The sequence below is a fragment of the Lynx rufus genome, unplaced genomic scaffold, assembly GCF_022079265.1.
Source record: "Lynx rufus isolate CCGP_SWC_20201006 ecotype Redwood Valley unplaced genomic scaffold, mLynRuf1.p SCAF_9, whole genome shotgun sequence".
Taxonomy (NCBI): Eukaryota; Metazoa; Chordata; class Mammalia; order Carnivora; family Felidae; genus Lynx; species Lynx rufus.
In genome coordinates, this window is record NW_025814897.1 from 57,309,816 (window position 1) to 57,332,179 (window position 22,364).

Here is a 22,364-nt window from a genome sequence, read left to right on the forward strand (position 1 = left end):
GGTAAGGAGGATTGCAAGAGAGATTCAGGAGAGGTAGAAATAACAGGATTTGGTAGCTACTGGGCATATGGAAAGAGGAAGGAACCAAAGGGTTCACTGAGACAGAGAACACTAGAGGAGAGGCAAGTTTAGGGGAAAATATGGTGAGGTCAGTTTTTAATGGTTGAATGTGAGGGATGTTTTTAAAGAAGCATGTGACACAGTCTCTGCCCTTGAGGAAACAGGGTGGTCTATCAGGAACATGGGCTTGAAATACAAAGGCCAATAGGCCTATGAAAAGATGCTCAACCTCACTAATAATTAACAGCATCACAATCCTATATTTTGCCTATCAAATATTGGCAAAAATGAGGACTGATTGATGACAGCCAGCATTGATGGGGACATGGATACTTTCATATTCACTGGCAGAAGTGTAATAAATTGGGGCAACATCTTTGGAAGACAGTTTGGCAGTGTCAAAGTAGTCATTGCCTTTAATCAAGTAGTTTCACTTTCAGGAATTTATCCTACAGAAACAAACTTGTACAAGGACGTTCATTGGAAACATCCTGAAATACCTACCAAGCAGTCTTTTTCTTAGGCTCTACTGAACATTCTGACTCACAAGACCACCATAGACCCCACTTGACACCAGAAGGCTCTAAGTCATTCCATGCAGTGTCCCAGCAGCACAGCATCTGTAGGTGCTCTTTGGTGCACTCCTCACAGCAGTTCATGTGGCAGTCTGTGCCTCCATTCACGGGCCGTTCTCTGTAGCCCCCTGCTCAGGTCCAAGGTCCGAGAGAATAAGACTCTTCATTGGGTAGATGTAGAAGCCACTCTAGATTAGCAGCCTCATTCCCCACAAGAGCAAATAGCTATTGTAATACTCCATAGACATGGCTCCTAGAGTTCTTGCAAAGGACATGACTAATAATGGGAGTCACCACACATCCAAAGCCCAAAGTTATGATGCCCCCTTCAGATGTTTATAGTTCATTTCTAGTTTCTCCTAGTCCAGATGTGATTTACCAGTCTGGCATCATTTTTACCACAATAATATTGCCTAACTATGTTACCGTACCATTTGTTTCAGGTTACCAGGGAACAGGGCGAGAAAGTTAACCCAAAGTCCAATTCTCATACAGAAAGGGAAAAGTGTTCTTATTTTTTGTCCAGATAGCCTAAAGGCTATTGATAAGGGAATGGTTAAATAAATTAAGGTATGTCTATAATATGGAACATAATTCAGACATATGCAGATCTACCTGTTTTGACCTGGAACAATCTTTAAGCCATATCGTTAAGCAAGTCACAGTGTGTATGGTATGATTCTATTTGTGTAACAAGGTGTGTGTGTTTCACTGTACACATGAGAAAAATTCTGGAGTATTATACATGAAACTTTCAATGGTTATCTCTGGGTGTTGAGATTCAAGGGAACTTTTATTCTTCTGTATTTTTAAACATTTTTTGGTAGGCATGTTTTACTTTTATAATAAGAAATGACAAAGATAATTTTTTTTTTTTAAACGTTTATTTATTTTTTGGGACAGAGAGAGACAGAGCATGAACGGGGGAGGGGCAGAGAGAGAGGGAGACACAGAATCGGAAACAGGCTCCAAGCCATCAGCCCAGAGCCTGACGCGGGGCTCGAACTCCCGTACCGCGAGATCGTGACCTGGCTGAAGTCGGACGCTTAACCGACTGCGCCACCCAGGCGCCCCGACAAAGATAATTTTTAAGTGGGCTTTGGAGTTAGACATTAGATTCAATTCTTGGCCCTTTTATTTCCCAGCGATTCCATTCTAGCAAATCACTTAGCCTAGCCAAGCTTCGATTTCCTCGGCAGTAGAATGAGAGTAGTAATCCCTATTGTTCAGTGTTGTTAGAGAGTTAAAGGACATATGTACAAAGCACCTGACCGCAAACCTGGCCTAACCCAGTGAGAACCCAGTAAATGACCACTGTTAACTCTGTCTTAAGGTCTTAAGGTCCTTCACAAGTAGCTGATTTTCTCTTTCTCCTGTAGAGGCATTTCATACATTTCCAGCCTTAAAGGAACTGGAGCTCGCACTTAATGGAATCAAAACCATCTACGTGAAATATGGAGACTTTAAGTTCTTGGAAGTAAGTTGGAGATAGGGAGTTTTTGGTGCCCACCTGTTTCCTTGTAAGGAATGGGTGTAGAGGTCTCTACTGATTATAACTGCTGGGAAGGAGCTCTCTGGGCCTTTACAGCCAGACCCTTGCTTGACAGTAGTCCTCTGGTGAGGGTGGTAGGGTTGGTGGTGGTGATGAGGGTAGTGGTAGTGGCAGCAGTGATACATAGGTGACACTGTATCATACCAATGGCCATTGTACATGGTCTGGGAAAATAAATGCCAAACATCATGTCAAAGGAGTCTGTGCAAAAAAAACGAGTTTAAATAGAATACTATTGGAAGTAGAGTTTGAGGGGAGGTCTGGATCCAGTGGCAGCTAAAGAGCCTTGGAGGTTAAGTGCTAGACATAGCAGATTGGACCAGCTGAACTAGAGGCATTATGGACTGAATCCAGAGACCCATCCTGGTCTGAATGAACCAGATTGGCTCCAGTGGGCTCGGATAAAGAGGCTAAAGGCCTAGTTCATAGGCCCAGAGGGACTGTGAAATAAAACATGAATTCTATGAGCTCTACAGTATACTCTTGACATTTGTACATCCATAGCTGTTCTCTAAATCTCAGATTCAAAATTACAGTAAAATTTGTTTGTATTCTTGTCGTTATCCTAAATTAAGTTTCCCGTAGTGATGTATTTTCTATGCATGTTCTCATACTTCAAGTTAATCACCTCTTCAACTTCCATGAAAACTTTAGGGCCATTTTCCACAAAGAAACAAAGCTTATGTCACTACCTCAGAGGCACTGCATGCATGGAGATTAGAGAACCACAGAATTGGAGCAAGGTGTGGGATTGGGCATCTGGCCAGGCTGATTCACTGAATAATGGACTCTTCCCCACATGTTGGCCTTATAGTAGAAGTGTTTCAGATTCAAATCTCAGCAGAATGTCTGTATGTCATAAACCTTGGGGTTGACCCCAAAGAGTTAATAACTTAAATTATTTAATGAAGGGTCAGCCACTCTTCACAAAAGCCTCACTTAGTCTTGCTAAAGAGAGAGAGAGAGTCCTTCCACAAGAGTGAATATTTCAGAGTTAATGCCCTTTGTATGCCAAAGTTTTAAAAAGTTTTAACTGCTTGGGATGGCAATCTTCTTAAAATGGATTATATGTCCTTGTGTTCTTAAAACATGCTATACTCAATGTAATGGTACTTTTTCTCCATGGTTTCAAGTCATATTGAGGATAGCAGTGATTTACTATGATTTGTAATAGGAGTGGTCCTAAAAATTGTCCAGGAAGCAGAGCTCTTAAAAGTCCAGTAAAACAGAGTGAGTGTAAATTGATAACAACTGGTGTGATTTTGTGCTGTGTTAAAAAAAAAAATTGTATACAATATTTCAGTATAAACAGTGGAAAAGAGATTCCAGATGTTAGAGATAGCCATTAGCCAAACGGGTAGCCATTTCTGTGACGTACAGACCTGGAAGCTTCTTATAACCTTCCATTCTGGGAGTTATTTTACTTTTTAAAAGAGTAGTCATTTGAGTTCCTGTGTGTCATGCATCGTGCCAGGCATCTTGTCTTCCTCACACCCACTATTTCAAGCCCCTATTTCAAGTGCCAGTGGGCCATAGGAAGGGGACATGACTATAGGCTCAGACCCCACAGCTGACTAGCTTGGCTCTAATGGTTCACCGTGATTGTCTTGGATGTCCCACTTCATAGTTTGATACCTTCTGATAAAGATTATTTATCCAGCAGACCCAGCCTTACCCAAGGGAATTTATTTACATAAGAGAGCAGACCAAAGTCAAGATGCCGAATATAAATGAGAAAAGGAAATCTCTTGGCTAATCATTTGTTTCTGTCTCTATGATTTGCAAGGTCTCTCTAAGAAAAAGCATAAAGCTGTCAAAAGTCCTGAATTTGCAGTTCACAGTAATGAATGCTTTGAAGTGTAATAAAACTTGATGTGACTCAGCAGATGCAGGAGGTTAGGAATCTTCTGTTCTTGTTTGCCAGAAAGGCTGCCACCAGAAGAGTAGAATTCTTCAGCAGTCAATTTAGAAAAACTTAACTTTGCCATGATTTGGTTTTCTACATTCAGGTCTGAAAAAGGCTCAGTTGGAGCCCTGCCCTGAGAGTCAGGAGACCTTGTTTCTTGTCTTGATTCTGCCACTACTCTGACATAGTTCCTTGGCCAACTCACTTCCCTTCTCTGGGACTTAAACTCCCCCCTCTATTAATTCTGGGCCAGCTATGAAGTTCTGTGACCTGTGATTCTAAGGCTATTCATTTCTTTGAGCTGCCCTTAATTCTATGGAAAACAAATTTGGACCCAATATTGAATAGCCAAACCAACTAGGACAAGGGTCAGCAAACTTTTTCTGTAGGAGGCCAGACAGTGAATGTTTTAAGGTTTGTGCTCTGTATGGTCATAACTAGTCACAACTGTCATAATTACTTCTGTTATAAAGGAAAGTAGCAATAGATACAATGTAAACAAATGAGCATGGCTGTGCTCCAATAAAACTTTATGATGCTCAAATTTGAATTGCACATAATTTTCACACATTAGTCTTTGATCTTTTTTCAACCATTTAAAAGTGTGAAAATTATTCTTAGCCCAGAGGCCCTACAAAACAGACAGCAGGATGGATGTGGCTCAGAGGCGTTAGTTTACCAACCCCTGAGCTACAACACTGATGAAACAGCTCAGTGTGGTTGGAATGGAGAGTGAAGCACAGTAGAGTGTAGTGACAGATGAGCCTGGAGAGGTGGCAGAAGAGAGACCGTGGGAAGCCTTGGAAGCCTTCCTAAGGAGTTTGAAGTATCCAGTGGATGATAGGTAGGGTTGCTGCATGAAGAATGAGTTGGAGGGAACAAGAATGAGAGATATTAAGGAGATAGAATCCATAGGTCTTATTGACTGCCCACATGTGGGTACGAGGGAGAGGATTTTCCCCACCTTTACAAACTGTGATTATCCGAGCCAGCTTTCCAAGTCTTCTTCCTCGAAAGCTTCTCACTTTGCCCCTGCCAAGTGGAATCACACCTTTGTGTGAACTCTCAAAACTTGGAATTTGCTGATGGCAGCATGAACTCAGCACTCCTTTGGTGCTTGATAGCTTTCATGGCCTGCCCAGTCTTATCAAGCCCTCTGTTATACCACAGACTCTAGTCATACCCAAACTGTTTACAGTTCTCAGAACAGGCTAGGCTACCTCTAGCCTCCTGGTTTCTGTACATGCTTCTTGCTGTACTGCATGTCTTTTTGCCCTCAACAATTTGGTGACTACCAACTAGTTTCTGAAGATAACTCAAGCATCACCTATTCTGTGAAGCTGCTGCATCCTTTGGTAGAGCTGACTATTCCTTCCTGTGTGCTTCCATTGGTCTGTGTTCAGACCTCTATCCCAGCAGCATTGCTACTTAATAGACACATGTATGTATCTAGCTTTCCAACTAGGTTGTGAGCTAGCAGAGAGAGGACAGAGACTGGTACAAAGCAACCTTTAGTGTAAGGTTCTTGAATGAAAGGATGGTTATAATGATGACAGCCAACATTAACTAAGTTCTTACTATGTGGCAAACTCATGCTAAAGGTTTTATCCACATAATTCCTCATAAGGACTCATTATTAAAGTTTATTTATTTTGAGAGAGAGCGAGCGAGCAGGGGAGGGGGCAGAGAGGGAGAAAGAGAATCCCAAGCAGGCTCCACGCTGTCAGTGCAGAGCCTGATGCCGGGCTCCAACTCACGAACTGTGAGATCATGACCTGAGCTGAAATCAAGAGTTGGACACTTAACTGACTGAGCCACACAGGCACCCAAGGACTCATTATTATTTCTACTTTGTAGATAAGGAAGCTCAGGTTAAGTCATTTGTCCAAATCACACATTTGGCCCGTACTCAAACTCAGATCTACAGGGACAATAATTATAACAGTGGAGTCAGACCAAACCCAGTCCTCCTCTGGCAGTGACCTACAGTCAGTTGTTTATATGTCTGACTGTGTAACACTGACGTTGTCGACCAAAGACCTTGTTCCTTCACCAGCTGGATAAGATGCTGAAATTCCCCCCATATTTTTCTTTTTCTTTTCTTTATTTTTTTAATATGAAATTTATTGTCAAATTGGTTTCCATACAACACCCAGTGCTCATCCCAACAGGTGCCCTCCTCAATGTCCATCACCCACTTTCCCCTCCCTCCCACCCCCCATCAACCCTCAGTTTAGTCTCAGGTTTTAAGAGTCTCTTATGATTTGGCTCCCTCCCTAAGCTTCAAAGGGTATGTATGGATGGAAGGGGAGGAGAAGAAGCAGATTTATACATAAGTGCTAAAGTGAGTGTCTAGAGAGGCCCAAAAGAGAGAGAAAAAAGACTAGTTGATACCATTTATCCCAACCGCCTTTGTTTTTGCACATAGACACTCAGTTTACCGACAGGCCCCTGACCCAATTATTTCATAAGTCTAGGTGGCCTTGGTTGATAATGAGGTGAAAGTTTGGGTCATTGCCCTCATAAGCCAGTTCATTTCAGCTGATTTTTTATATGCACCTACTATGTGCAAGGTCCTATGCTAGATTACAAGGATATAGCAATAGAGGAGCATGGCCCTTGACCTGACAGTTTATGGTCTAGTTCACCACTGTGTGCCAGGACTATGCTAGGTACATCCATGTACCAATATCCCTATTCTTAAGATGTGTATCCAACTATCAGATACCTGGTTGACTGTGAGAAGTACCCCTAGATAAAGCACTTAACATCAGGGGAGAGAGAGATTCCATCTGGCTGGGGGATTAGGAAAGATTTTATAAGGATGCAGCTTTTGAGTTGCCCTTTTGGGGCTTGGATTCAGACACATGGGAGAAAGGGCATTCCTGGTTGAGTGAAAAGCTCAAGCAGTTATCTCTAGGTGGGATGATGCAGGGAATGGAAAAGATGTCACTTTGGTCAGCACCACAGGACAAATCAAGATTTGCAGTGGGAGCTAAAGCTAGAAAATAGGCTGGGAAAGGACTGTAATAGGCCTTGAATGTTAATCCAGGGAATCAAGAGGGTTTTAGGCTTGTGAGTGATGGGGCTGCCCAGAAGGTTAAAAAAAAAAAAAAAAGTAGTTAGCTTCCACCTCACATATGAGCATCGTTGTCATGCATAGTGCTTCTACTCTCCCATCTTTTATCTTTGTACCATAGTTCCTGGACCTTTCCTTTAACAGCCTGACTGCAGAGGCCATTTGTGATCTGGGGATTCTGCCACACCTCCGTGTCCTGCTCCTCACAGGCAATGGGCTCACTTCCCTGCCACTCAATTTGGCTGTCACAGAACAGTAAGTTCTACATTCTAAGGTCCATGCCACGTGTTCCCTCATGAACCTTTGGGTGCAAGTTATGCAAAGAAATAGCCCAGAGCAGCTCAGAAGTGCTATAAAGACAGGCTGTAAGTGCTCAAAGCAGCGAAAATGCTACTGACTGAAGTTCCTAAGAAAGACAGTCATGGAAGCAGGGACCCAAAGAATGACTAGGCCTCAGATGGGTGGCCTCACACTCCTCTATGCTATTAGGAGACGTTCAGGTATCTAACAAGTCCCTTTCCCTACCTCTGATTGGTCATGGGTAAATTGTGGACATTGCTCTTGCCAGACTTTTCCCCTTCACAAACCTACTATGCTTTGTATGTTACCATTTTGCACCTTTGTTCAGGCCATGCTTTCTGACCAGAATGTACCAGTCCTTTCTCTGTTCGTAATAATGCCATATACATAGTGCTTACTATGTGCCAGACATGGTTCTCAGCACATATACATATTAACTCATTTGATCCTTACAACAATCCTATGAAATAGGTGTCCTATTATTATCCCTCTTTTATAGATGAGGAAATTGAGGCACAGATATGTTAAATAACTGCTAATAAGTGGCTGAGTCAGAATTTAAGCATGGTCTAGAGACCATGCTTATGGCCATTATGTTCTTTTCTTATGTAGATTCTGCATGTATTCCAAGGGCCTGCTCAGGCCCTCCTCCTTTCCTTACCAGAAGGCTTCCCTGACTGTTTTAGACCATACTTCTTCCTCCCTTCTCTAAGTATCTGTTGAATTTAATGTTTTCCTTCTTACTTTAGAACTTAGTACATTCTATTGTGACTTACATCTCATAAATATACATAAATATATGTATAATAGATAAATGGATGATATACATATAGTCTCCCAAATAGATTGTGAGCACTGTGAGGGCAGAGGCCCTGTCTTACTTATCTTTGATCTGAAGCATCTGGATGATGATCTAGTGCTTTTGCACAAGAAAGTATTCAGTGGATGTTAACCAATTCAGAGATGGTGAAGGTGAAAGTCAGGGTGATAATGTTTATTGTGATGATGGTAGATGTGATGGAGATTACAGAGATGAAAGTGGTTGGTTAGTTTCTCAAGGGGTTAGGACAATGATAGTGATCATTATATTAGGGATTTCATTAGGCTCCTTTTGTTTGCAAGTGACAGAAATCAACTCAAACTAGCTTATACAAAAAGGGAATTTATTGGCTCATGTACCTGTAAGTGCTAAGGTGAGTGCTGGATTCACTTATGGCTGGATACAGGTGTGATCTTTTTTTCCCTCAGTGTTGGCTTCATCTTCACCAGTTTTTCTTTATGACCAGACACGTATCAGTCAGGAATATAAAAACCACTTGAGGTATTGCAAATGGAGAGTAGTTCATTGTTTTTAGTGGGGAGAGATAATAGGTGGCATTTCATTATGGAAAATTCCAAACACACACAGAAGCAGAGTCAATGGCAAAATGAACCTCCATTTACCCATCACCCAGCAATTATTGTCTGACAGTTCTGAGGTCATAGCCAATCATGTTTCACCTATATCCCCACCACACCCAACCTTAGATTATTCTTAAGAAAAATCTCAAGTGTATCCAGCCATAAATGAATATAGCAGATTCATGTGGTTTCATCTGTAAATAATCCAGTGTACAGTTCTAAAAGATAAGGACGCTTGAAAAAAACCAATCAGAGTACCTTTATTACACCTAAATATTAGCAATAATAAATGGAGGGAGTTGGTTACATAGGTGGTGGAAGGGCTGGAAGAGCACAATGGAGAAGAGGGGTATGGAAAGAGCAAAAAGGAAGAAGGTTGATACTCAAGAGATCAGAAGCTGTTCACACTGCTGGACTGGGGCCTACAAGCCTATCCCTGCTGCTGGGCTTTAATTTTTTTTTCAATGTTTGTTTATTTTTGAGAGAGAGAGAATATGAGTGGGGGAAGGGGCAGAGAGAGAGAGAGAGAGAGAGAGAGAGAGAGAGAGAGAATCCAAAGCAGGCTCCAGGCTCTGTGCTGTCAGCACAGAACCCGACACGACCTGAGCTGAAGTCGGGCACTTAACCGACTGAGCCACCCAGGCGCCCCATCCTTGCTGCTGGGCTTTTAGGTCTAAAAGTTGTAAAAGTGCTATAGTTGTAGATCTGCTGCAGATGTGCTGCCTCAGTCAGGGCTGGAACCTCTGCCAGCACAGATGCTGCTGTTAAAACCACCTGTTTTTGTACTGCTGCTACCAGCAAGCTGTCAGGAACCAAATAAGATAGTTGTTGTTCCACCTGTTTTGGTCTTCCAGTCTCACCAATCCCTCCCTTGGCAATATCTCACTGGAAGCCAGTTGGGAAGGTGACCTGGGAAGCGTAGTTTAAGGGTGGCTCTGGCCCCTTACAATACATAGCAGAACACAGAGGAAAGGAATAAAGGTTAAGAGCAAATAGGCAGATGACTGGTGTCACCCACCCCTTGGAAACCCAACATCTACTCTCCTCCTTCTCTCCAAATTTAATTTTCATATAACAGTAGCAACCACAGTATACCTTCAGCTTACATGAAGGAATTTTTTTCCTCTTAGTGAGGACACTTTTACCCTTTTCTCTAAAAGGATGAGACATAGTTCCATCACTCACCATATCCATCTCTGGATGATATTACTCTGTCTTCTAAAGCAGTCACAGTGCCACCTGAATATTTTATAACCTAAAAACTAAGCTGCAGAGTCATTCACCACTAGCAATTTATACACATGCACACATACACACACGCACGCACGTACGCACACATGCACGCACACACATGCACACACACAGCAAGCTAGAAAGAAAATATACACATTTGCTATAATGTTCTTTTCTTAATTGGTCAGGAGGCCATAGTACATATTTATAAATCCTTATTCCATCACCTATTTAATGTCCCCTTCTTCCTTATCCAGCATCTTGGCTGTTTGGACTCTTTAACTGGTGTAGTATCCCAAACATTCATTCCTGAAGGATCAAAGTTATTAATGCTTTTTTATTGGGTTGTAGTCTTCTATTAATGCTTTTTAAAATTGTGGTAACATACACATAACATAAAATTTACCATCCTAACCATTTTCAAATGTGCAGTGGTGTTCACTTAAGTATGTTCACATCATTGTCCTATCCCCACCACCATCTGTCTTCAAACTCTTTTCATCTTGCAGAAATTCCATTTACTTTGACTAATGGAGAGGACACTTCCAAGAGGAACACCTTGTAACTCCCTGTATTCTAATCATATTCTGTCCTCATGGTATAACAGCGATCATACCTACTTTTGACAATCAGTATCAATCACTCAGCCAATATAGTAAACTCCTTGTTTCCTGCCTGTTGGTTTAGTGGAATGAGGAACCCAAGTGGCCAGCAGCAATCTCAGCTTCTAGTTAAGAGAAACTGTTCTTTGTGTCCCTGTAAAAGCATTCCTCCCTAGGCAACTAAGATTCTACTTGCAGGAATGGAGGCAACAATTCTGGAAGTGGATAACTGTAAGAGGATCTGTTCTCATTTCCTTCCATTAATTGCTAGATCCTATGTTCTAGTTATGAAAAAAAAATAGCATCATTATTGGTTGCTGGTTTATATGATACCCCTTCCTGTAAGTCAGAGTGCCCACTTCACAGGGGGTGGTCTAGCTGGTGCAATCAATGAGTTGTTAAAAAAAAAAACAAACCTATTTTACCTTTTAGATCAGCTACTTCTACATCATGAGGTACATGGTAAAAAAGTGAATTACATGTTTACAAACTCATTATTGTACTCATTTGCTATCACATGTGTTCCATGGTTAGAAGCAATTGTATGTGAGGCACCAGGATAATGAATAAGACATTCTGTAATTCTCCAGATGGTGATGCTGGAAGAATATTGTGGTCAGGGAATGCAAATCCATGTCCAAAGTACGTATTCATTCCAGTAAACAAAACAAATTACTGCTCCTTTTATGAAGGAAGGTGCCCACAGTCATCTTGCCACTAGATGGCTGGCTAATTCTTTCAGAAATGGTGCCATGTTAGGGGCTTAACATTGGCTTCTGCTGTTGGCATCTTAGGTACTCAGCAGGGATGATGACCAGATCTGCTTTGGTGAGGGGATGTGTGTAGCCTCCATGCCTGTGCTAAGGGCATTTTGCAAGTACTAGGGTATCCAAGGAGAGAGACCCAACTGACTTTGTGAAATGGGTCATCTTGTCCACTTGATCATTGAGTCTCCTCTGAGTGGATCATCTTTGGGAAACATTCACATGGGATACAAATAATCCTCAAACTCTCTGTCCATTCTGAGAGGTCCATTCACATAATTGCCCCTTAGACCTCTCTGTCAGCAGTTTCACAGTATTTTTTCCAAGCTTTGACTATTCAGCTAAACCATCAGCCACTGCCCATGAATCAGCATAAACCAAGCAAATAGATATATTGCCCTAAGTTTTACCTCTTGGGAGGGTTCCTCTTCCCCTGTCTTTCAGAGACACCCCCCTGTAAAGTTGTAATACTGCAATAGTCTTTCTTTAGTGTCAGAATGTCATGCACAATCATTTGTAAACCCAGCTGGGGGCTCTCTCCTACATTAACTGCTCATAGACTCTTAGTTGTGGGTTGATGGAGAGGTAATAGTACAGCAGGAGTAGGCATCATTGGAACCAAAGCCATATTCATTCACGCAATTTTTCCAGACTTGCTTGAGCCAGATCTCACATATTACTTCACTTGATGAGGGAATTCTGTGACACATTCAGTTCATGATGAGCCACTCAGGTCACATGGCCACTAAGTGTTCCTGTGACCAGGTGTTCAGTCTTTACCAACATGGGGCAGTAAGGCAGAAACTGTTTTTCTTTTTTTTTTTTTTTTTAATTTTTTTTTTCAACGTTTATTTATTTTTGGGACAGAGAGAGACAGAGCATGAACGGGGGAGGGGCAGAGAGAGAGGGAGACACAGAATCGGAAATGGGCTCCAGGCTCTGAGCCATCAGCCCAGAGCCCGACGCGGGGCTCAAACTCCCGGACCACGAGATCGTGACCTGGCTGAAGTCGGACGCTTAACCGACTGCACCACCCAGGCGCCCCCAGAAACTGTTTTTCAAAAGGAAAATAGTTGTTCACAGAATCGGCATAACTTTGCTCAAAAATGATTCTGCAATTGACACCTATAAAAGGCTCCATTCGTAGAGAGGCCACGTAACTTCTCATCCAAACCAGGATATATTTGAGAGGGAAAAGGAACACTATTAATTATTTTGGGATAACAGGTGAAAACTCAAACTGTCCTTGAAAACCAGGATGTAACCCTGTACTGTATAACACACCTTTTTGCCTTAGACACTTAGAGCATAGTTGGACCTATTGAGTCATATTGCCCAATGCCATTGGCCAAGGACATAATGCCCAGAGAACAATTCATGCAGTTGGACCTGTTGCAGAGCCTTGTTTTGCTCTGAGCCTCACACAAAACTGGCATCCTCATGGGATACTCAGTAAGGGTTAGATTGGCACAGATGTTTTATGCATCACTTCCAAAGTCCGAAAAGGTCAACAAAGCTTTGTGCCTTTTTCGTAAGTAACAGGTGGTGCAAGGTGAAGGATTATGTCTTTCACGTTGGAGGTATATCCCAACATGCTCCAGATACCTGGACAACAAGAAAATTAATGAAGGTAGTAGTTCCTTGTATTGGAGATGGGGGTTCCCTCCATCCTTTGACACACATGCATCTTACTAAATCATCTAGAGTATTTGCAACTTACTGCCCATCAGGTCCAATCAACATGATGTTTTGTGGAATACCAAAATAGATTGGTGGTAGATGTAATAGATTATGGTAAACATAAAGAGTTGATGTTGCCCTGGGAGAAGAGGACAAAGATGTACTGTTATCCCAGTCAGACAAAAGCAGACTGTTTCTGGTAGTTCTTGTTGTTTGGTAAGGAGAAGGCAATATTTGATAGGTCCTTAGCTGAATCCCAAGCACCAGGGGCTGTGTTGATGTGCTACAGTAAGAAGAGTCCACATGTGGAACAGCAGCTAAAATTGGAGTCACCACTTGATTAAGCCTGCAGTAAGCTATAGTCATTCTTCAAGACCTGTCTTCTACATAAGACAAACAAGTTTAACAGGAATATCATAAGACTCAGTATCCTTTTACCTTTCTTGTCTTTAGTGATGACAGTAATCTCTGTAGTTACCTCAGGGATGTGGAATAACTAACTTTAGGTTTACTGTTCTAGAAGCAAAATTCCTCAGGCTTCAATCTGTCCCTGCCTTATATAATAGCTCTCACTTTTTGGTCAGTAAACAAATGTGGTTATTCTGTTGGTTGCTTAGTATGTCTATTCTAATTATACATTCAAAAAATAACTATATTTTCAGGAACTGGGGAGATAACCACGATGTAAGTTGATGACTTCACTGGGTTCATTCACAGGCTAAATTTCCATTCTTCCACCTGACCTTTGTAATCCCCTACTTTGAATGATAGACCACCATGCCTTTCATATCCCCAGATATTAACACCAATTTGCAGATATTGTCTGGTAATCCTTGAAAGGCCTAATTTAGGACTGTCAGAATTTTCTGCAGTGTTGATAGTGTTCTATATCTGCATTGTTCAATATGGTAGCCACTAGTCATGTTGAGCACTTGAAATGTGATCATTGTGACTGAAAAACTGAATTTTTACTTTTATTTAAGTCTAATTAGTTTTAATTTAAAGGTAAATAATCAGGAAACTGTATGAGACACCGTGACCTCTGGGCAACTCAAATAATTTTTTTCTCACCAACTCTAGACTTTTTTTTTTTTTTCAACGTTTATTTATTTTTGGGACAGAGAGAGACAGAGCATGAACGGGGGAGGGGCAGAGAGAGAGGGAGACACAGAATCGGAAACAGGCTCCAGGCTCTGGGCCATCATCAGCCCAGAGCCCGACGCGGGGCTCGAACTCACGGACTGCGAGATCGTGACCTGGCTGAAGTCGGACGCTTAACCGACTGCGCCACCCAGGCGCCCCTAGACTTTTTTTATATATATAATTCATGCTTAATTATCTGAAGCTAGTCTTCAGTCTCTGCAAGGACCACACTGTTTCTAGTTCACACTTCCTCCTAGGATTTAGTCCTTCAATGTCCTAATTTAAGGTAGGGGCAGTTTATCAGGGCTTCCCTTCTGTGGCATACCCTGGAATCTAATTTTTGGCCTCTAGACTAGCATAGTTGTTAGAATCTCTGCTCAGCATCTCAACCTCTCTGCCACTTCTGGAGTCAGCAGATAGCCCTAGGGAAAAAGAGACCCCAAATTTTACAAGATCCCCTTTGAGTTTCCTTCTTTTTCCAAATCCGAGCCCCCTAAATTTTCACAGGTTGTTAGTTCCCACATGCCTTAAAGAAATTTGTTTTGTTTTGTTTTTTTTAAGTAGGCTCCATGTTCAACATGGGGCTTGAACTCACAACCCTGAGATCAAGAGTCACATGCTCTACTAACTGAGCCAGCCAGACATCCCAATTGTTTTTAATATATATATTTTGTCTGGATTTTCTAGTTCATACTCAAGGGATAATTGGCCTACATGAGTTAGTCTGCGATACCGTAAACCTTTCCATTCATTTTGGCCAGGTGCCTAGGAACACTCAGTATGAAACCATTTTAAACTAAACTAAACTAGCTGGATATTCTCTGAACCACTCTGATGATACAAATTTGGGCTGTAATTTTGCAAGAGGACCAGTCCTTTTCACCCCAAGGCAGTTTTCTTCTAGCTGTGGGATGAGGGGCATGGGTTTAGTGCTAGTTCCCTCTCTCCTGAGGATATATCTCTTTAGGATCCTACATTCGTGTAGGGGGTCTCCAATTACATGCCCCACCTTCTGTTTTGACAAGATCAGCAAGTGTCCTCAAGGCAAACATGGCTTCTTGTGCTTGGTTTCTGTCTTGACTTTTATATTTTGGTACTACTACTTTACTGTCTTCACATCTCTTATGTGTTTTTAAATGATGAATCTTTTGGGGCGCCTGGGTGGCTCAGGCTCAGGTCATGATCTTGCAGTTTATGAGTTCGAGCCCCACATCGGGCTGTGTGCCTGGAGCCTGCTTGGAGCCTGCTTCAGATTGTATGTCTCCCTCTCTCTCTGCCCTTCCCCCTTCATGCTGTCTTTGTCTATCTCTTTCTCTTTCTCTCTCTCTTAAAGAATAAACAAACATTTAAAAATTAAAAAAAATAAATAATCTTTTTCTTTTTATGTTTTATTCATCATTTTAGTTGTTTTCATTGGGACGCCTTGTTGCATACAGTAAGGCAAGTCTCCACCACTGTGTCCTTCTATTTCTTTATAAGATGGGTAAAATAAATGCACTCCTACTTACATCAGGATATCAATTGAAATAATTGTACTTTGAAAGCTATGAGGCTCCAAACAAGTATTACTGTTATTTTCTTCCCATTTGTCTTCCCACACTCAAAATGCTCTTTGGATTCCTCTTCTTCTGCCAGCCTCTTAAATGTTGATCGTCCCCAGTTTTCTACTCTCAACCCACTGTTTTTATTAATCTTTATAATCTTGATAGTTTCATCCCTCCCAAGTCTTCTTTATTTCTCTACTTCACATCCATCTTCTGAGCTATGAGCCCATATCTTTTACTTATTATATCAAAGTCATCATGCATATGCCCATGCCAAGATCTCCTCCCGTGTCCCTGGCCTCAGTGATGGGCACTGCTCTCCATCAGCAGTGCAGTTGTCTGAGTGAGAAACGTGGGCATCAGCCTGTATTCTTCCCTCACTCACATCCACTCAGTCACCAGATGCTGTGAATTGTACTTTCTAAATGTTTCTCAAACTTGGCCATTTCTGTTGTCCTCCTGTTCAGTCTCACTGCAGCAAATCAGCACAGCCTATGCTACTTGGGATACAGCTAAGGATCTGTCAAATGTTTCTTTCTCTTGATCACCTCCCAACACACCCACCTTACCATCAGCCAGAGGGATGTTCCTAAAATGCACATCTGATTCGATCACTGCTCTACTTGAAGTCCTTCAGCAGCTTCCCAGTGTTCTAAAGATAAACTCCATTAACATTGATCACAAGGCTTTTCATGACCTGACTCTGCTTCTCCATCCTTTCTCTTGACTTTTTTCCATTTCACCATATACCTCATTTATTTTGGACTATTTGTGTCTCCATTTCTGGATAGATCACACTTTATCTCTGTCTGGGTGAGTTAGGGGGATATCTGACCTACTCCCATCATTAGCCTGCCCTATTACATGTTTTGATTGACATCTGAGACTTTGGCTCTCCCATTAAGCCTGTTCCTTTTCCCCCTTGGACCATACGTGTCATCTCTCTCAGACTTGACCAGCACGGGGCAGAGGGGGATGGTTACCTCCTTTTTTCTAAGCACTGTTTTCCTAAAAATGCCTAAAAGAGCACCAGATCTTTAGCAGCCACATCATAAGTCCTCTTTTACACAAGTGAGTTATGAAGCCATGTCTCTCTCATCCTGGGTTGCACTGTGGGTTTTCTGTATCATAGGAGCTGATCTGGCATTTTAATGGGCATTACAACTTGCTAAATTTCATCTGTTTTACTGCAGCTCTTGGTCCAGTCTGTTCTGCAATATTTTTGGCTTAATCAGAAGTCTTACAATGTAAAGTAAAAGAAATCCTCTTTCATCATGTAGATAGGGGAACTAACCAGGACCAGAGATGCTGGACACCAGGTAGAAGTCACCCAGCAAGCAAAGCAGCAGCACCAGAGCCACAGCCTAGGGCTGCTGGTCCCCATTCCCATGCTTCCTTAATATGGCACACAAATTCCCATTCCTGAATCCAATCACTGGGGCATACTCTTAGCTTCTAAAAAAATTAAGTCAAATCTGTTGTATTTTAAATGGTATTAAATTCCTTTTGGCAAGAGAAGGTATAATAAAAATAGCACCACTCTGAACAGCTGGAAACTTCAGCCTCTCCATACTGATAGACTCCTGCCACTTCAAAGAGCTCTTCTACCAAAACTGCCATGAGAAGGACTCCATTGGAGAGCCTGACACTTTCCTCTGCAGCCTCGCTTCTTGTCCTCCTTACCCACCTACTGACTGCCCCCCTATTTTAAGACATCAGTATTAGAGACAAAATTAGGCTTTTCTATGTTATAATTAGGGTACAGCTTTTAAAAGGCAAAACACGATAACTTGTCACAAAAGACAGGACAGAGCTACCTCCTTCATTATGGAATGTAAGAGAAATTTTTCGAAGGCTTATTTTGTAGCTGTTTCACATCTCACTGGAGTGAAAAAGATTGGTCAATTAATTATAAATCAACAGAGCTGCTGTGCACCCTCCTGTAATTGCTCTCAGGTAGAGATTAAAAATTTAGTGCATGAAAGTTGGTCTTTTCAGGAGAAGAAAAGAATCACCTGTGACCTTCAAATACCATGAACTAAAGGCTTCTTTCATCCTTTGTTGAGTATATTGAGTGTTTAATTTGGGTATATGGAGAGGAAGGAGTTGGAGGGAGAACTGAAAACATGATTTGAGTCATCTGTGTTTGTGTACTTAAAAAGGGGCACCTGGTTGGTTCAGTTGGTAGAGCATGGAACTCTTGATCTTGGGGTTATAGGTTTGAACCCCACATTGGGTGTAGAGATTACCTAAAAATATAAAATCTTTTTTTTAAGTTGGAAAAAAATAAAAAAGAATTACATAGGTCTTATCCATCTAGAGGCACAAACGAGGCCACATTAATGGTAGTACCTAAAATGCCCTGACTTCCTACCCTGCCTGTGTGATTCAGGATCTCAGCCCATTAAATTCCACTCTCAGGTGTTTCTGGGTCTCCTCAGAGAGTTTGAGTTTAAAAAGAGACTTCTCAACTCCTTACTGATATGTGCTTTTTATTAAGTTGCTTTAGAAGAGAGCCTCACTGCAGCCAGCCTGCCTTACCCCACATGGACCAAAGCTGTGGTCCATGCCAAGGGGTTTGTCTTCTGGTGATCCCATAGTTACCAATCCTTAGGGTGACACAGCATACCCAGGAGTCTGACCTGACCCAAATTTGTGCAGTATTCTTTCTTCAGAATGTTTTCCCCCAACTTGGGCATGCCTTATTCACTCTGGTATTTTCCATGAGCATTACTAGTGCACCCCATCCTGCCCCAGTCGGGTCTCACTGAGTCCATCTGTGGATGTGTGCAACCTTTCTCCATACAGTAGACTGTATGTGTGAGTAGGATTTGGGGAAGGGGTCAGTTGGGGAGGGAATTACACCTTCCAGTCCTTCTCTACAGGGACCTCTGTGGGACACTAAAGAGGGTTCCCAAGGTGGTTATATCTCTTGATTGATTTCCTGTTCTCCATCTCCATTCCTATTCCCATTCCTACTTCTTGGGGATGGTGGAGTTTGTTCCCTGCCCTTGCTCATTACCCAGGATCCTTGCACTTACAGGGAGGCATCTGTAACGTCACTGACGAACAAGAGGTACATCCTGAGGTTCCCAGTGCTGGAGACGCTGATGCTGGATGACAACAAGCTCTCCAGCCCCAATTGCTTTGCCAGCCTGGCCGGGCTCAGAAGGTAAAGCCACACTCCTCTCTCTGAAGGACCCCCTACCACTGCCAACCTGGCCCACACCCTGAGTGCTGCTTTGGAATCCAAAAGGCCTGAGTTGAAATCCCAATTCCACTACTTACCTCTGCTGTGTGGTCACAGATAATCCATTTCTCCCCTCTGAGCTTTAGCTCAGCCATAAAAGTGGGGCATCAGTAGGACATTTCTGATCAAGTGACTAGATTAGAAGTGGCAAAGAGAAGGGAGGATAAAAAGAGATATTACCAGAGATAGAGTCCTGACCCCTGAGAGAGGAGACAGAAAAAAAAAAAAACCAAAACCAAACCAGAATCAGAAAGATAAGAATTAACTGCTATATTCTACCTATTTAAATAATGAAAATACTGGCATTTATTTATTATTATTATTATTTAAATGCTGGCATTTAAATGGTTAAGCTTTAGATCCCTGGAAGATTTATTTTGGAGTCAGTTACCATTTACTGCATGCTACTTTGTGTAGAGCCATTTACATTGTCTAATTAAACTTCACTGGAGCCTTGAAAGTTATTAACTATCATCCCCATTTTAGAGATAGGGATATTGAGTCCAGAGAGGGTAAGTCACTGGCTCCAGGTCACACAAGGAGTAAGGGTCCAAGCCTGAGTTCATGTTCTTTCCCTAAAGTTGCTAGGTAAATGCTCCTGAGGTATCATTATTGCTGTGATTCTGTATTCACTTTCCTTAATTAAAGACTGAAGAAATTAAGCCTGGACCAAAACAGGATTTTCCGGATCCCGTACCTACAGCAGGTTCAGCTCCAAGACGGGTCAGGGGACTGGGCTAGAGGCAGGGGGAGTCCCCAGAAAGTGCCCCAATCCATGCTGCAGCCCAAGTCGTGGATGTTTGAGGACTCAGATGAACAACCGGATTATACTGTACTGCCCATGAAAAAGGATGTTGACCGGACAGGTGAGTGGTGCCCCTTATTCCAGAGACTCTAGCCCCATGGTGGGAATAAGCTACCAACAGTTTATTTTGGAAATCTGTGACTCCTTGAGGAGCTGCTGCACTGAAACTGCTGGGCCTGGGGAGGTGGAGGTATCCCATGAATTATTTCAATGGCTTCCTAACTGATTCTCCATTAAGGTGTTTTTAAAATCCAATTAAAAGTAAATTTTTAAAAATCTCAAATAACAAGGGGCACCTGGGTGGCTCAGTTGGCTAAGCGTCCAACTCTTGATTTCAGCTCAGGTCATTATCTCAGGGTTGTGAGATCAAGCCCCGCATCAGCACAGAGCCTGCTTAAGATTCTCTCTCTCCCCCTCTCTCTGCCCCTCCCCTGCTTGCTTGCATGCACGCATGCATTCTCTCTCTCTGAAATAAAATTTTAAAAAATCTCTAATAACAAGAAACTCTGAAGTTAGGCTTTCCAGAGATGGCTAATTCTGGGGTACATTGATGTTCTCAAGAGATTCAGGTTCTTTCCATCCTCTTTGCTGCCATCCTTGTCCTGCTTGTTTATCTTTGTAGGTTGATTCCAATTGAGGTCTCAAGATCACTACCACAGGGCCAAGAATCATGTCCAAATGGCAATACTAGAGGCAGAAAAGAAAAGGAATGTCACCTTTATTATAAACCAAAATCTCTTTAATGCATGAGTATATTTCTGGATTATATATTCTGTTCTATTGATCTATTACTGTGCCAATACCACAGTGGGTTTTTTAAATATTTATTTTAAATTGAGAAGTAACCAACATAAAGTAAAAATATAGAAATACTGTATAGATCTTGAATTTTACATGTATATCTCCTTTTAACCACCACCCATATTACAATATAGAGCATTTCCAGCATCCCATTTTGACTTCTATCACCAAAGATAGGTTTGGCGTGATTTGAAATTTATGAATATGGAATTATACAGCATATGCTCTTTGTGTCTGATTTATTTCACTCAACATTATGTCTGTCAGATTCGTTCATGTTGTTGCATATATTGGTAGTTCACTATTTTTCATTTCTCGTATTTTTTCCAAGTTATTTACCCTTTTTACTGTTAATAGACATTTTGGTTATTTTGAGTTTGAGGCTATTATGGATAAAACTACTATAACTTTTATATCTTTTGGTAGGCTTAAGCACCCATTGTCTGTTGAGTATATACCCAGGAATGGAATTCAAAAGTATGTTTAACATTATTTAGTACTTCTAAGTATTTTTCCAATGCAGTCGTACCAGTTTTAATCCCCATATTAATGTAAGAGAATTTCACTTCCAGTTACTCCATATCCACACAAACACTTGGTAATGTCAGTCTTTTTAATTCTACCTATTTGGGGTAGGTAGGTAGTAGTTTCTTATTGTGGCTTTAATTTGCATTATTTAATTTTTTTTTCTTTTAAAGACAGTGAGTGAGCTTGAGCAAGGTAAAAGGGCAGAGAGAGAGAGAGAGAGAGAGAGAGAGAGAGTCTTAAGCAGGCTCCACACACAGCATGGAGACCAACGTGCGGATTGATCCTGTGACCCTGGGATCATGACATGAGCTGGAACTGACTGAGCAACCCAGGCACCCCAACAAGTTCTGTTTTAATTCTTGGTGTTTTCAATGTCCACCCAGACACCCCGAGTTTGCATTTCTTAAGTGACTAATGATCTTACGTACCTTTCATATGTTTATGGGTCACTTTGACCCATATCCTCTTTTGGCAGTGCCTAATCAAGTCTTTGCCTGTATTTAAATTGGGTTATATTTTTCTTGTTGGGTTATATTTTTCTTTTCTTGTTGATTTGCTTGAGTTCTTTATATATGCTGGATACAAGTTCTTTGTAGACCTAAATATTAGAAAAATATTTTCCCAGTCTGTATGTAGCCTCCTTTTTCATGTTTCTAATGGTGAATTTTGATAAATAAAAGTTCTTTATTTTAATGAAGTTCAGTTCAATCTTTAATGGTTAGTTCTTTTTGTTTCCTTTTCAAGAATTTTTTATCTGTCTGAAACCATTAAGATATTTTCCCATATTTTCTTTTGGAAGCTTGATTATTTTAGTTTTTACATTTTGGTCTATGATCTGTCTAGAAGTTTTGTATATGATGTGAAGTAGAGTCAGTTTACTTTTTTAGATGGATATCTAATTGACTCAACAGCACTTGTTGAAAAGACTATATCCTTTTCCCCACTGAGTTGTAAGAGAGGTTTTATGGTAAGGCAGGGTCTGTATGTGTCTAAAATGCTATAGCTTTTTAATATGTTTTGAGAACTGATAGTGAAGTTCTCCAGCTATGTTGTTGCTCTTCAGAATTGCTATAACTATTATAAAGCCTTTGAATTTACATATAAATTTTAGAATCATCTTGTCAGTTTCCACACAATATCC

General features: G+C 41.4%; 1 protein-coding gene across 1 annotated transcript in view; it reads left to right on the top strand.

Annotated features, from left to right (window-relative positions):
- XRRA1 (X-ray radiation resistance associated 1) overlaps window positions 1-22,364 on the top strand; it is a 61,461-nt gene that overhangs the window by 15,517 nt on the left and 23,580 nt on the right. The window contains exons 7-10 of the mRNA XM_047071428.1: window positions 2,015-2,112; window positions 7,294-7,427; window positions 18,883-19,011; window positions 19,738-19,955. Of these exons, the coding sequence (XP_046927384.1) occupies window positions 2,015-2,112; window positions 7,294-7,427; window positions 18,883-19,011; window positions 19,738-19,955 (579 nt within the window). The remainder of the gene's footprint in view (window positions 1-2,014; window positions 2,113-7,293; window positions 7,428-18,882; window positions 19,012-19,737; window positions 19,956-22,364) is intronic.